This window comes from Poecilia reticulata, linkage group LG3 (assembly GCF_000633615.1).
Source record: "Poecilia reticulata strain Guanapo linkage group LG3, Guppy_female_1.0+MT, whole genome shotgun sequence".
In the NCBI taxonomy this organism is placed as follows: Eukaryota; Metazoa; Chordata; class Actinopteri; order Cyprinodontiformes; family Poeciliidae; genus Poecilia; species Poecilia reticulata.
Window position 1 is genome coordinate 7311008 of NC_024333.1, and position 16578 is coordinate 7327585.

General features: G+C 39.2%; 1 protein-coding gene across 9 annotated transcripts; it reads left to right on the forward strand.

Moving 5' to 3' along the window:
* The first annotated feature begins 4443 nt into the window (after positions 1–4443).
* Positions 4444–16578, forward strand: rbpms2a (RNA binding protein, mRNA processing factor 2a). 9 transcript variants are annotated; one of them, XM_008404740.2, is made up of 9 exons: positions 4444–5022; positions 7197–7274; positions 8407–8445; positions 8602–8664; positions 9585–9735; positions 11077–11240; positions 13217–13289; positions 15544–15580; positions 15668–15720. In XM_008404740.2, the coding sequence occupies exons 1-7, from the start codon at positions 4969–4971 to the stop codon at positions 13280–13282; spliced, it is 615 nt and encodes a 204-aa protein (XP_008402962.1). In that variant the 5' UTR covers positions 4444–4968; the 3' UTR covers positions 13283–13289; positions 15544–15580; positions 15668–15720. The 9 variants fall into 9 exon arrangements, with proteins under 9 accessions (XP_008402962.1, XP_017159655.1, XP_008402959.1 ...); XM_017304166.1 differs by having other exon boundaries at positions 4445–5022; positions 15544–15575; positions 15668–15725; XM_008404737.2 differs by lacking the exon at positions 13217–13289 and having other exon boundaries at positions 4445–5022; positions 15544–15575; positions 15668–16578.

Sequence of the window (16578 nt, forward strand, 5' to 3'; positions counted from 1 at the left end):
ATTTTACTTCATAATTATGCATCGTCTTGTGTTTCACCCTTGTGGAGGGCGTCAGTGACTGTCACCAGTCTTTCCTGCGATTGTGTAAATCGAGTGACCCAGACTGAGAGACCATAATCATCAAAGTTTTTAATAGTTCCATCTGCGTGTATCGATACTATATATTATATGAATTTCACTTTCTGAAATGTGAAAGTGAAATGGGTAACAAAAAATATTGAACTTGTCTTTTTTATTTATTTATTGTTTTTTTCTCTTTTACAATTTTCAAATGCTTTTTCAAACATTTGGAAAGCCTCGACTTCAGCTACACTAAAACCTGAGTTGCGTATATTTGAGCCTGTGTGTATAATTTTAATCCTGCACAGATTTGAAAAAATCTTTGAAACATTTTTTCACCTCGTGCACCTAATTCTCCCTTCCCATCACTCCCTTCAAAATATCTACATCGTTTAAAACCTGAAATAACTGCGACGCTCATTACCAAGATGAGCGTATGTAAACGTCTGACCGTATGGTAGCATGACTGCAACAAAAGAACTTGAATCCCTCTAAGTATAAGTTTTGGTTAAACAAAAAAAACTAAGTGTTAATCTCAGTGTTTGATTTTAGAGTCGTGCAGCTTCTGCAATGTTACAGTTTCACTTTCGCACCATTCCTGCTATTCATAATTATGCTAAAAAGCGATTCTCATGGCATTACAAACAGATGTTTATCCTAAATGTTTGTATAGCACTTTTATTCCCTTTGTGTTCATTAATCAGGAGGCCTTTGATTTGAACATCTCTGGATATTTCCATCCAGCAACATCCCAGTTGTCAATTATGCAGAGCCTCTTTGGCAGCACTCAGGAGAAAGAGGCCGATGAGTTTATCTCCAAACAACTTGAAGTGTTCTGTAAAAATCCAACCGAGGAGACGTATAAATAAGAAATATTTTACGGCTCCGCAGCCACACTAGGCTATCTTTGGCCGTGAAAATGCCTCTGACATCTCTGAGCATAAAAGGTTTGGAGCTCCGGTGAGTCATTTCTTTGCTCTCTGCTCTCTTGTAGCTGGTTGCGTCTTGCTTTCTCAAGCTGACATCTTTTGTAAGGGGTTTCTGGGCAAGAAGCAGGGAGTCCTACAGCATTAATGACAAACTCTTGCTTGTTTTTATTAAGTAAAATAACAACAGAGAGACGATCAGGTGAAGAGTCCTGCCTGCAAACAAGAGGTGCGTCAAAAGTCCAGGCATTAGAAATGTTCCGTTCAAACCTTAACAACCAATACATTAACGCTCACTCACTCACTGGCACGGTCAATATTTCATAGGCGGAGAATGTCGTTGAAATGGTAAGCAGAGCGTAAAATGATGTTGTTCTTCCGCATCTTTAAGATTCAGCTGCTGACAGAAAGCAGATCTCCGCTTGGCGCTCAAACCCCGGATCTGTTCTTTACCTTCCGATGTTAAAACTCTAATCTCACGTCAAACAAGCTCTTCCTATATGCTTTCGACTGAGCGGGAAACCATAAGTGGTGTCCTCTTAGCCATCTTAGAATCATACACAAGCTGTTTTAGCAAAAGAAAAACATGTATGAATGATTTTTTTGTGGTGTTTTTTTTTATTTTAAAGAAAATTGTGCAACATATACTTGTAAGTAGTGGTTCAGGAGTTGATAAAGTTATGAGGAATTGACTGAACATGGACATGTTTAATCTTTGCACTTGAAAAATGGACTAAGAAGACGGCAAGACGTACATTTAAGGAAAGGCTGGAGCTACTTCCAGAAATATGTCTCGTAAAGTGTCCCTCTTTGTCTCCATATATGTACGTACATGGCTGAGTCTCTCAAACATGTGAAACGCAGAAGACCGTGGCTATTTTTACACCCAAAATTGAAGGAGAAATACAGTGGGAACACGTCTGTCCACCTCACCTCCTCCTCTTTCTCCTCCTCCTCCTCCAGTCCTGATTGTGTTCCTATACAAAGTCAGGAAACTGTCTGGCCTCTGAGAGCTGCGTTGTTGTGAGGAAACCTGCTGCATGCTGGGCTCGCGTCCAGGGCCGAGCCTTAACTTGCGGCCCCGGCCAGCCTTTTACTCCACCCACACAGCCTCTGACATCGACATGGAGGCAAACAGTCAAAACACTCACAATGTGATTTATTTTTAACGTTATTGTGACACTTTCTATCTCATGCCCATCGGCAACACCGTTTGTCCAAATAGGTCGATGTGAAACAAGGCCCGTTCTTTGAAACAACACACAATAAATAAATGACTACTTATTTTATAGCATTTGGACCAGAACTGTATTAGTGCATAGTTGTGATTGAATTTTACAGTTTTACTGTAAAATTGACTTTAAATGCTGAAACTTCTTACATTTTGAAATAATTTTGACGTGTTTCCTTTTAATGATATCACAGGAAAGAAGCTAAAGTGTTACTCATAAAATATAATGAATATTTTCCAGGGTGTAATCTCTAGTATTTATTTTTTTTCATTAATTCTAAAATATATTATGAGAGAAATGTTGTCAAGCAAATTGTCCATGAAGGTAGGATATTAGATACATTTTGCTGTGCTGAAATAGATGCATCTAGTAAAACATACTATTCATACTTCCCCTTTATTCCGATTTAATAATAATGATGGTTTTGATTACATTTCAAAATCATCATCATTCACCTGCTTTGTTGCTGAAATGTGCTATGCAATCATTGCAAATTAATCCTATACAGTATTTATTGTTAAACATTAAAATTGCTCAAATATTCATCAAGCTTTTTAGTTTATAAATGCAACGTTTAGTAAAGGTGAGATTCTGACATTAGCTGCTTTCCTTTCGTAACAGATCCTATTTATCTACCTTGACTAGAACTGAATTGACGATGTTGGATCGTTCACCAGACGTCTGCATGTCTGATATAGTACATGGGTTGAATTATGAGTGAACATATTAATTTACAAGTGGTTAAGAGCTGTCATGAGTCTGTGCTTGTCCAGACTCCAGGTTTAACTAGCTGGAGTTAAGTCAAACATGACAGCAAGCTGAACTCCTTCGCCCCGAAGCAGCTTTGATCAATAAGCAGCACATCTTAGCTGCGGTTGTCAGGGGAAACCGGTCGTACGCAACGTTTTCAGGACAGATTTTAAGAGTTTGTTAATATTTCATTGGCATTTTGTTATTTGGTCACAAATCCGTCCTTATTTGTTGACGGAGCATGGAGGATCAAACAGGTGTGTCTGTTGTGATGAATAAAAATGTGTTTGCACTCCATCTTTCATAATTTGTGAGAAATCATTCTGAGTTAGTAGGTTTTAAAAGTGTTTTGATTTTGTAAGCCGGATAATTTATTTGTATTTAAATGAATTAATCTGAGTGAAAGCATTTATAAATTTGTGAGAATATAGTTATTTGTTTTCGAGTCAGTACATTTTTAATTAGACTTTTAGTCATTCATTTAAGTGTCTGTTACTTTTTACATAATTCAACGAATTCATGCAAGTAAAATGTACACAGATTCCTACACCTATATTTATTTATTTTTGTAACATTATTTAGCAGTTTATTCAGCTAACAATAATAAATAAATTGTAATCTAAAAATGAAATGCAGAGTTTCGAATCAAATCTTGTCTAGAAGGAGCAGAACAGAGTGTTTAGCTGGTCAAACAAGTCATCAAAAGAATAGGATTGAATTATTATTATTAATATTATTATTAATTATTATTATTGTTATTATTATTACTAAATTTGCTATTTAAATGGGCAAGAAATAATCTTTCTTTGTTAAACATAAGCTGGCCCGAAGCATAAGAATATGGTGCTTAGGTCACCCAGGCCAGCAGGGGGCACCCAAGACTCCTTGAATTCTCACAAAATACATCTCAGTAAATGTTTTGCTGCTGTTGCTTGTTATCAAATTAATAAAAAAAATTATGCAACTTTGAAACTGGATCCATAGCTTTTAATTTTAGACTTAAATAAATATTTAAATCATTTTAAAATGTAAAAGAATTCACATGTATACAAATGTTCATAAGTTGAGGCACAATTTTAGAGTACTTCAATTTAATAATAAATATTATCCCTGTTTGAGTCACACCTGCTGTAACTACAAAAAAGTCTCCACAAGAGATTGTCCTTTAACAACCAGCATTGTCAATCCTCCCAGATCTATTGAGTCAGTCTTGAATTAGTTCACTTTAGATCTTATTGCAAGTACTAATGAGTAAATGGAAGAAATAACACAGCCACGCAAATTTATTCACAGCTTTTAGATAATGTCATTATGTGTAGGTAGGCCCCCACGTCAAACCCTGATGAGGACCCCATTTGACTTTGGGCCGGCCCTGCTGTTGCGTATACCGGCGGAGGGGCCGGCTGCTCCCGCAACAGCTGAGGCGGATCTGCAGTTTGATTACAGCACACAGCAGACTCCAACATAATTGATGACCTAATTGAAAAGCGGGAGGAGAGAGAGAGAAAGAAAGAGAGAGAGACGCTCCAATGAGAAAAGTTTACTTGTTCTCCGATTGAACAGTTCCCCCCTCCGTCCCCCCCAACACAGCTGAGGGCATTGATGTGAACGCAAGTCGCTTTCAGTTTTTTACGCGCACTTCTTTCCCCCCTCATCTCTCACCCTCACACACGGAGCACCTAATCCACCTTCGCACCTTTAGTTTTTTTTTTAAGAGCGCTGTTTGTGTTTTCTTTTTCTTTTCTCCAGCAATTTAAAAAAAAACAACAGAAAAAAAACAAGAAAAAAAAACAACAACTTCTCTTTAATGAGTAATTGTGTGTACTCCCGAACCGAACTCGGATAGCTCGTTCGCGCGACCTCACCTCGGCACATCATCTCCGCTGAAGTTCAGACGCCACCGGGACTTTTCACTGCAGCTTCAGACACACTTCTTACAGGGGGGGAAACATCACTCGACCTGATTTTTCTGCCTAGCCACAGCCGAAGCGACCTTCAACATGAGTCTGAAAGCTGACTCTGAGCCGAATAACAATGTTTCCATCGAGGAGGAGGTGAGTCTGACTCGAGTTTTTTTATTCTTAAGTTTTTCGGTTCTACCTGGTCATATTCTAGCTTCCGGCCGCAAAATTTAGCCTCCTTCTAAAGCTTCAGAGTTTTAACTCCTCACTGCGGTGCTGAAGCAGACAAGAGAGGAGAAAAAAAAGAGCCAAATTAAAGGGACGTGACGGATTCCTGGGGTTTATAGTGTCAGAATACTGTTTTCAATCTTACAGTAATTTTGAAAACCTGACTTGGTGTGTTTAACCTTCGTAACTCTTGTAATTTTGAATCCTTTTATTTTAAAATGCTGTCAATTTTTTTTCTTCAGGTTTTGGTGAACAAATTAAATTCCTAAATTAGCTCTGTTTTCCAGATTTTTTTTTTCTTTACTACCAGTAATTAAGTGTTTGTGTTTTTCTTTTATACCATCACGAGTACTTTGCAAATTCAATACTTATATATATATATATTTTAAGCTTTTTTTTATCAAACCTGTATTCAATACTCCTATAAATTTAAGTATTTAAAAATTTGTCTAAGTCATTTTAAAATGTATATATCTGTCTTTTATTAAAAATAAAACCTGACCTTTGGAGTCTTCAGATCTTTGTTTTTTTTTTTTTTTTCTTTAACGGGTGTATCTAATAAATGACAGTAATCCTATAGTTGAATGATTAAATGATGATTCTGGTGATGAGCCTTTTAAATCTGCCACTCTTCTCTCTGTGTGGCCAGCATCTTTATTTCCTCTTTAATGGCTCCTCATGGAGACGCTCTAAAGGAAGCAGCGGGCCTTATGTTGGTCCTCCTTTTGTTCCCATTATGCATGACAAAACCTTGTTTGGCTACTTTTTTCTTACTCCTAATTTGCCTTGAATTCCCCTTCTACTCCCCTTGTATTTAGCAACAAATGGACTTGACTAAATCTTGGTGGGAGGGGAACAGATATTAAACGCTGCTGTAATATCCCCCCTCCCCAGAATATTTTGGGGTTTTAAATCATTTTTAGATTTTATTCCAACTGTTCAGTTTCAGATTTGCAGCTGCTCACTCATTGCTTTGGGATAAATTGAGACATCTTTACTGTGTTTGATCCTTGCTGAGCTGGTGTTAATCTGCTGTATACATTGACATGCGCAAAAAAAAAAAAAAAGGGCTGAGACTTGCTGCTGTGCAGCACCTGAAAAATGTCGGGAGAGCCGACAGGGCCGGGGCTGCTGGTCAGAGGAAGGAAATGGTGTCATGCTGTGTGCTGTTCAACGCTGTTCCTCTGGCTGCTCCATTGTACTTCAGGCCTCCCCGCCGACCGAGAACTAATGGGCCTCCCTGTTTATACGCCGGAATAAAGACACTGAATGTCCAGTCAAGGGGTATCTGTTTCCTTCAGGCAGGATCAAAGACTCCCCTGTTTTTAAATGACTGCCTTCTGATCAGCTTAGATTGCTGGAGAAACACAATTTCAGGTTTTAAAATTTGTGAGTGAAAAGTATTTTAGATCATTTTCAAATCTGCCCAATTAAGCTAATATGTTTTGACAAGGTCCTATGGCTTGGTGACAGCCGAGGGGTGTTAGGCTATGAAGGCTTTCTATTGATGAACAAAAAAGATGTCCAGATTCAGCTTTTCCAATACTATTATTTTTACCTTCCATATCTTTGGTTAATTTAAGAAATGCTGGGATGTGTCTTTAAGGATTTCTAGTCATTAATGGCTCCATATGCCATTTATACTTCCAGCTGATGCAGACTGATCCTTTCTACCCTAATTTTGTTACTTCCTAAAGCATTTTTTTCTTATAAAGCAACATGTCTGAATTCCATTTTCGTCTTTAGTGTTTTGTCAAATCTGTCACAGCTTCTGCACTGACTGCAAAGAGCTGAAGCAATGCCACAAAACTCTAAATAGGATCCTCAATTGAATAAATGGAACTGAATGAATCTGCAACTGAACTGTGAGGATCGATGGCTTGAAACTTGAGGGGGATTTTTACTTTATTTTCAAAAGGGTTTGGAAAAACCCAAAGAAAAATTTAAATGTGAGGAATGTGGATGGGAAAGGTAGTTTATATTATTGGTACTGTTTCTGTTAAATTCTGAAAATTACATGTGTTCAAAAGACGAACTGCATGCATCTGTTTTTGTGATGTCAGAGAATGACTAGATGCTTTTTTTTTTTCTGTTTGCAGGTACGAACACTGTTTGTCAGCGGCCTACCGGTTGACATCAAACCACGGGAACTTTACCTCCTTTTCAGACCTTTCAAGGCAAGTTGCAGCGCATGTATTTCCAAGAAGGGTCTACTGAGTTTTTTTTTTTTTTTTTTTTTTTTTTTTTTACTCAAGCTTTTCAGTGTGTAAATGGAATAAAGTTGATTTGTCATCCTCTTTAAAAAAAAAAAAAAAAAAAGGAAAAACATTGAGTAGCTGCTGTTTGCCTGCTGCTGGAGCAGAGTCATGGAAAGTGGTTGTGAAGGGATTATCTGTGCTGAGAGGCAGACTTTTAGTATTTAGGAAGCATTTGTCATCTGAATTGCAGGTAAATTTCTTTTTAAGCCACTCTTCATTTCACCATAATACATAAACCATCCAGCGCTCTGCTCTGGAGGAAGATCTCTGTGCAGCTATAGTCCCTCCATTAATGGAGGATCACATATTTGCATATATAAAAATGAGGCCACATCATTGTTGATCTATTAGTTGCTGGGGTTTTTTCCCGTCCTGTTCCATAAACACCCCCTCCCACTGTTGTCCTAATGAAGCAAACTGGAAGTGGTGTCCCTCGCACATGGATGGTCCTGTGGAATGTGTAAATGAGTAGCTCTCCTGATTGGCCAAGCTGCTCTCTGTGACCCAGCTCTCACACAAGCAGGGAAATTTAGATATACACTCCAAACATTTGCACATTGTGAAACCACTGGAGTTTTTTTCAGTTGGTTCTAGCTTTTCTTTTTGGTTTATCTTTTTATTTCAACACAAGGCAAACGCAGCTCGGCGTTAGCAAGTTGCTTCAATCAGGTCTGGGGAGGCAAACATAAAAATAAAAATCTCTACAGCTTTTCAAGATGGTGTTTTCCTCGTTTATTGGAGGCCATTTTAGTTTTGGATTCTTGCCACAGATTGCGATGGAAAGTTTTGTAAATCTGAATCGGGAGTGAATCATACTTTGTATGATCTTTGCCTTGTCAGCTACTCCTGCTGTTTTTAAAATCGTAGACTAGAGTATTGAATATATCCTGGCATGCTTTTTGACAAGCATCACTACAGATGTGAAGTGCAGTTTTTTCATGGATCTGATGGCGTCCAGGCAGATTTGGTCTTCATGTAGCGAATTGTTTTATGCCTGACCTCCTTCATGTGACTTCATCGTGGATAATTGGCTATCTTTTTTTTCCTGCAGGGTTATGAAGGGTCACTGATTAAGTTAACATCAAAACAGGTGAGGTGGTCTCAATCGGTCCTCTGGATGACTTCCAGACTGATTTATTCTCAATAGCTTTACAATTGACATTATTATTATTACTTTATTGCCAGATTTTAAAATGCATGTTTGTGGCGAGTCGTTGCATAATGGGGCGCTTCTTTTGTCTTCCAGCCTGTCGGGTTTGTAACTTTTGACAGTCGTTCTGGAGCCGAAGCTGCAAAAAACGCTCTGAATGTGAGTTTTCATTCACCGATTTAATTTCTTTAAGAGTTTCACAGTTCCCCGTCCGTCTGTTTTTTCCATCTTCTACATGTTGTGCTAACCATTTTTTTTGTTTAAACCCACAAATGATTGGGACTTGATTGTGAGCAACATCATCTCGCCCTCTGAAATCTCTCAAAGCCAACCGTTTTGTCTCTTACAATTCAATGGCAGGGCCATTTTTGGAAAGAGGCCAGAATCCCGTAGCCTTACGGTAGTTTACTTTGACCTTGATACACATCCTTCTTAGTCTGATAATAGCTTTCCTCAGTTTTGCATATCACTGCTTTACTGTAATACCTGTCTCATAGCCACATGTAGTTATTTGGACACATCTTTGGTAGTGTAACCTTATTTTTTTTGTCACTCGATAGCCCACATTGGCAGCATCTAACACTTCTCTCTCATAGCTTAGCATTCGTTATGAGCATCACCTCTTAGACACACCAGCAGAGGCACACATACACACACAACACATACACCAAAATACTACTCACCTGCATGTGGGCACAATGCTTAGGGCACAAAACACAAAAGCAGGGTTAGACCACCTGAAGGAAATTCCACTCTGTCTCGCTGTCGGCCCCTTCTCCTCATCTCCTTCTCCTCCTGGCTCGCGCAGAGGCTGCACTCATCCGCCAGTCACCTCTGCTCTCGATTTGTCGTCACGAGGAAAAGGAGATGCAAGCGTGTCGAAATGCCAGAAGTGCATCCTTCAGATGGTGTTTTGACATCCTTTGTTAGAGGCTTGAAAGATGCACCCTGAGCATTGAAACACCGCTTTCAGGAAGGGGGGGAGGGGGCCCTGCGAGACTGCTTAAACTTAGCCCCCCATGAACTCCGCTCGCCTCCCTTACGATCATATGTCCTCCCTCCTCCGTCTCTCCTCTCAGGGTATCCGTTTTGATCCCGAAAGTCCCCAGACCCTGCGCTTAGAGTTTGCTAAAGCCAACACGAAGATGGCAAAGAGTAAGCTGATGGCCACACCGAACCCCACAAATATCCACCCCGCTCTAGGAGCACACTTCATTGCACGGGACCCATGTAAGTTGTACGGCTTCACTACTCTAGGCCCTCATCCACACCCACCTTGGCAGTGTCAGTGCTCAGTGGCCCTTGTTGTCCACTTTTTAAGACCTACAGACGTTATGGGATTAACTTCCATGGTTTGGGAGGGGTACGACGGGTTTTCTAACAAGTTAAAGGACTAACTCACCTTCACATGCATGTGTCATCTCGATTTTTCAGCCAGTTCCTTTTTGCTTCTGTACAGCGGGGGAAATTCCACTTGCAGGTTTTAGTCGGCAGTGACGTCTCTGCCCTTTGTCCGAACATCTGCTTGATTCATTAGTTTGAGGGCTGGTGGTGGTTGACAAGTGATGAGCTTCATTAAAGCCAGATCCCTCCTGGATAAATTTACTGTTGTGGTGTGGCAGATTGCCTTAAGTGAGGGTTTGGGGGGGACAAGTGGGGAGACTGAAGCTGGCTTATAAAAACGGTAAATCTTAGATACTTTACTCAACAGTTTTTGATGCATTTAAAAAATGTACTTCCAAGTTTGTTTAAAGAGAGATTTATGTTTTTAGTGCACCAAAGAATAACCACTATGTAAATGACATAAAATGGTTAATTTACCTTAAAGCTGCAGGATGATGTAACTTATTTTTTTTACACATTTGTAAAAGGTATTTTGTGACGCATGAAACGGATAATTTGTGGAAAAAAATCAAGCTCCTCTGCCTTCTGCTGGTGCTAACTAGAAACATCCAAACAGAGCCAGGAGGAGGTCTTGGCACTGTTGATCATGCTTGTGTACACGTTCCACATCCTCAATCCCGATGGTCTGTCATGAATGCTAAAACTACTTTGCATGGCTGCCGATAACAGAAGATGAGCGGTATTCCTGGAATGGTAAGTTTTTCTGCCATCAGCACAGTTGGAAGCACTTACATGAGTGGGATTGATGGCGCCAGGACCCTCTGCCTGACTGTTTGTTTTTTGTTTTTTTTTTGTTGTTTTTTTTTGATTGGCAGCTGTGAATTTCTTCAGGTGACAATAGTAGCACTGGGAGCATTTTCCCCCACAGGGGGTTTTAACATATTTGTTAAAAACTTTGTTGTGGCAAAATTTAACAAATATGTGGACATATATATTTTTTTTCCATAAGTTTCATATTGCCGCAGCTTTAAGAATGCATTTTCAGCAGTACAAACCGACGGCATTTCAGTACCAGTGACCAGACCTGTAACGGACACCAGACTTACTAGGTTATACTTTGATGGTTTATTTGGTCATCAGCATCCACTGATTTTTAACAAGCATTCATAGTTTGAGCAAATGCAGCAGCGCAGTCAGCTTGTCTACTACCGTCCTGTACTTCCCCAGATGATCTGACAGGGGCAGCATTGATCCCAGCATCACCAGATGCCTGGACTCCATACCCGCTCTACACCACGGAGCTGACTCCAGGCCTCCCACATGCAGCCTTCACCTACCCGGCAGCTGCTGCCGCCGCCGCAGCGCTCCACGCCCAGGTGAGGGAGCAACCGGTGTGTTTCTCTTCTTCTTAAACTAACCTTCTGCACTCTGAAACTACGGTGGGGGTCGTATAGTTGATGATGAGGTAGAAATTTTAAAGCAATTGGCACTAAATTGTCTATAATCCAAATAGGCTCTGCAAGGTTTTACCCACTGGGGTGGAGCCCAGTATAGATATAAGCCAGAAAGCTTTGTGGAAGTTCAAAAGATGGGTGATACTCACTGGTCACTTTTAGACATCTACCTAGTGCCAGGTTGGGTCGCCTTTTTCATAGACTAAATGTTTGAAGAACTTTTAAAATTTTGGTCCATAGATTTGTCAACTGGAAATACACCATCATTATGTTGTATACCAAATGTTTTATCTGACTGTGAAGCAAGCACAGTGAACTTTGTTCATGAACTTGCTTAAAGTGACTTAAACTGTTTATTATGGTTTTGGAAGTGGCCATCAGAAGACGGGTACACTTTGGACAAAAAGGTAACGGCAGAAATACTTGGGTAGGCTGTGATATTTAAGCAGTTTTCAGTTTGGGCCAATTGTACAATCTTAATGTTGGGACTTGACTATTGAGTCTGAATTGTAGCAGTTTCCTGTTCTTGGCAAACCATCAGATTCATTAAGTTAAATATCTTGGTTTTAATAAGTCATTGTTTGAGTTGATGTCTATTCTGACATTAAGGGATTTGCAAATTTCTAAAACTGCCAGACCATTTTGATCCCCTGAGATAGTTCTGTGTTGGACCACCAGCAGATCAGCTCTTCCTTCAGTGCTCAGATCGGCTCTTTCTGATGCTTGATTTTAACTTCAAGTCATCTTCACCACAACTTGCTCTAAAAGCATTCAGTCTCTGCTGTGTAGCTTGGCAGTTGTGCTGACAAGAAATTAAATGGTGTATCCAATAAAGTGGTTGTGTAATATCATTTTCTGAAGTGCAGAAAGGTTTCTTACAATCCAGTTGAATTTGAATTCCTTCATGCTTTTATTTTTTTAAATCTGGAACACTCTGGACATACAACTTATTTTCTTTTAGCAGAGCTCTGCACATACCCACCTTATCAGCTGAGGAGTTAAAAAACAAAGGTGTGCTTCCTGATCTGACTGTGCAGTTTTCTTGGAATACAAAGCAAAGTATTTGTACCTAAAAATTTAGTTTTACCTTTAAACTCTCAAGTGGCACTTCATTTGTTTGGACACGCCAGCATCTAGGATCTTATTCTTGCAGTAAAATAAGCTCATGTGTGGGGAAAAAAAAGCTACATGGCATTATGTCATCCTGACACACAACAGCTACCAATAAAGGAACGGGCAGGACTTGTAACAATAGCAATGGAAAATATTTTTCATGTTGGGTCATTCAGAGTTCACTGCCAGCTAGCTTCCTCCAAGGTAGTGTGGCTCTGCAGAGTAGGGAGTCAAAACCCATTTTGCCTGACTCCAGAGGCAGAGGAATGTTGGGTATTTGACTCAGGAGAAATCGTCAGACTTGTTGATCTTCTCTGAAGGTGCCAACTAACTGTCCACCTTCTGGTTGGAGCAGAAGCTGCACTTCTAATTGGATTCTGATGAAAGATCCTTAAAGTGCTCTGGTCTCGCCAAACGCTCCTCTACTAACGCCTTCCCATAATACTGTTACCCAAAGATGAAGGTCTCTAAACAGCTTCTAATGGTGTTATTAAATCTGCCGGGTTGTTTAGTGGTAGTGAAGGAGGAAAATGAGTCGAGGGCATGCGCTACTGATGGGTTTATTGGAACGTAAATATGTCAGACACACAGAGTTCTCCATGTTTCCATGCTGGTAATTGCTTGGACAATTGTCCTTGTTAAGCAGCTACACATTCCCATGGCTTCAGTGAGCTGGGTTTAAAGGGGCAGTCCCCTGTTTTTGTGTCTATTCAAAGGCTTTTTTTAAAGCATTTCTGCAGGAGTTGGAACTAAAGCTTGGTTATGGTCTGGTGTACATGACTTTGTCTGTGTTTCTTTAGATGCGCTGGTACCCTACTCCCTCTGAGACTTCCCAGCCTGGATGGAAGTCCCGGCAGTTTTGTTAGATATTTAGTGAGTAATCTCTTTGGGTTTTTTTTTTGTTGTTTTTTTTTCTCAGAGCAATCCCCGAGTTCTTTGCTAACCAGATGTAAAAAAAAAAAAAAAAAAATTGGAAATGCAATATTCAACTGACCCAATGTTAAAACGTTATTTGGTGTAACACACTCAAACAAAAAATTAGAACCTGAAGTAATATTTTGAACTCTGCTTAGAAATCCATGTAATTACTGGATCTTGGTCCAAAAATGTATTAAGGAAAATCTTAAAGCCTATTGCGTTTTCCAATAACTTACAACTTCAAAATAAATGGCAATGGAGTTAAAGTATTCCAATCTAAATTTACATACATACTATGCAGATGTTTCAAGCATTTTTTTTATTGGCACTTGCAGTGAAAACCCACAATTCAGTCTCTCAACTTTCAATACTACAGAAGACCTTAAACACTTTTCATACAAACCTCAGCCTACTACAGTACTGTGTACAGTACAGAATCACAGTATATTCCCTGGGCTTGCATTGTGAATTACAATGCACTGTGGCATGGATTTAAAACATAGGTTGCTTTAAATCGGCCTCCAGCTTGTCTCATTATTGCCTCTGGTGTCCACTTCCCATTTATGAATACTCCATTGATTCTCCTTTGGGGTTTAGGTCGGGTGGGCTAGCATGGACAAGCGCCATAGCCTGCTTCAAAATGAAACAATCTTCATAAAACTGTAGACGGAAACAAAGTGTTTTCCTGTCAGATGGCTCCTGTACTTTGGACACAGCAGAGCAGTTTGAAGTTGAAGTAAAGGCTTCAAATTTCAAATAACACCAATCTATTTGCTGAATTGAATTAAACTCAATATATGAAATATGCCTGCATTTCCTAAAACAGATCTGCTTTGCTACTGCTACCTAAACATTACTCTTTATTTTAAACGGTAAAGTAGTAATTGGTGTGGATTTGGTGCACAAGAGTATTTGTAGCAGAAGGAAGGAAACTGGATGTGTAAAGTGTAATTTTGGTTACTGTGGGAAAATATAATGCACTCTGGTTTGAACTTTTTTTTTCCTTTGTCAGATGCTTTCTTTAGATAATGCTACTTTGATCAATGTTCATGGAGGACAATTTTCCTTTTAATCATTTTGAAAGTACTTCAGTGATTAACCCACTGTCATGAATGTTTGGAGCCAATATTAAACACTTCCAGATTATGGAAAAGTGGAGTGACTGGATTTTATTCATTGTTTTGGTACCAAAAAGTGTAATCCCCCCAGCCCTCCAATAATGGCTTGGAGTTTTTTTAATGGTTGAAGTTGACTGAACACACAGGAAATCCAAAAAGGAAATTTTATTGGCTGTTTTGTCTTCTAGACTCAAAGGTTTTTTTGCTCCAAGTATTAGACCCATCCCCCAGTCATTTTAAAAAGAATTGGGTCACAAATTGTTGAATCTTTTAACCATTAGGTACTAGCGGAGCTCCAATTGCCACTGTTTAAAATACCAGACAGGCTGATTCTTGACCTGTGAAACAAATGTAACTGCATATAAATATAAATGAGTAGTTTAGATGTGGTGGGTGGGTCTGTTGGCTAGTCCCCTCTCACAACAGGGCAAAAAGAGACGATAGCTGATTTTTTTTTTTTCTTTTTTTCCCTAGACTTTTGTGACATCATGAGATCTGTATGTGTTTCACATAAAAATATTGGCCAATCACCTAAAGTTGAGGAAAGGGGGGGATTTGATTAGATACAATGTTGAAACTGAACATGGAGCTGGTCAGGGTTCCTAAAAAAATGCAGTAACCCTTATGTACAACTGGAAGCCAATTTTATGAGGTCAAGTTAAAAAGCCCCACAATCGACATCGTTTATTGAACTAATGATCTAATTAATTGAACTGTGGAGAATAGCAACCATGCAATACATTTTCTACCTTCAAGTGTCTTATGATTTTTTTTTTGTTTTTTTTTTTTGTTTTATCCCTTTCAGATATTTTGGAGCCTTTTTATTGTCCAAACTCTTGACCACATCCAAATTTTGTTACCCAATCTCTTAAGAATCAAGCTGTCAAAATATTTTTTCTCCTGTGAATGTTCGGATGCATCAAATATACCCCACCAAACTTGGTTCACAACTTAAGATTGCAATATTAATCAACCGACTTCAGTTTTGATGTGTAACTATTTCTTTTTCCTGATTCATTGTAACAAAACACTCTTTGATCTGAGGGTTTTTTTTCCAGTTCACTAACCTTTGCTTCCCCTGTGCTTTTCAGGCCTCTGGGAACCACACCTTTCTCCACCTGAAGTGAGGTTTGCCATGCTCTTCGTTTAATTTAATCCCATTTATTTAATGGACAAATGTGCATTATTATAAACAGTATTTATATCTCCTTCCAGTTGTCTCTGGGGGGAGTTGGAGTTAAAACAATCTTGCTGTCGACAATCTGAACTTATCCTTGGCAACTACTGCGGTACCGTTAGCACTTCAGAATAACGTAGAACTCATGCAAAACCCAGTCAGACTCCATGGATCCTACCTGCTGAGGAAAACTGAAGTTACTGTTAAGCTAGTCCTTCCATGGGTTGCCGCTGCTCCTGGGAGGTTTAGAGGCGTTAAATCATTGCATGTTAGTCTTTTTGGCATGAACTTAGAGCGCAGATTCCTGTGTATCCTAATTTTCTTAGTGTTTGTGTTGCCATTTGGCCTAGACAGCAAAACGTTTTGTTTTTCTTCCTGTACATCCTTGGTCTCTTACCTCTGTGTAAGCTAGGCTGTTGTGTAAATGGCTTATCTCGCATGGACCCTGTGAATGCATCCCTTCGTTTGAACAATCCTTGGCCTCTTTATCAGTGTGTGTCATTATTTGAGCAAAGAAAAGTGCAAAAATTTTTTGCACTTTTTTGCGTAATGTATATTTATGCATTTTTGTGCAACTAAATAATGAACCTATATAAGTTGGATGTTTAGTCGTTTCTTGTGTTTGGTGTTAATTTTTGATCCTATATCCTGTTGAAGTAGTTAAAAAGTGCAATTTGTTTAAAGGGGACGTTGGAATTGGCTTGTGCCATTCTGCTAAAATGAGATTGTTTTACGGCAATCTTTCAGAATGTGAAACTGGACTAAAAATGTAAAGGGTTGCTTTTTTTGGAAGGGGGATGGTTTGAGGAGGGTGGGGGGTTGAAATGTTTAGCAGGATTAGAGTGAAGGAATTTAGTTTGTGGTTTAGATAATGTTTGTCCTTGTATCTGCTGTGCATAAGATGTAAAAAAAAAAATCCCATCTTATGAATAAAAGAAGTGAATGCATT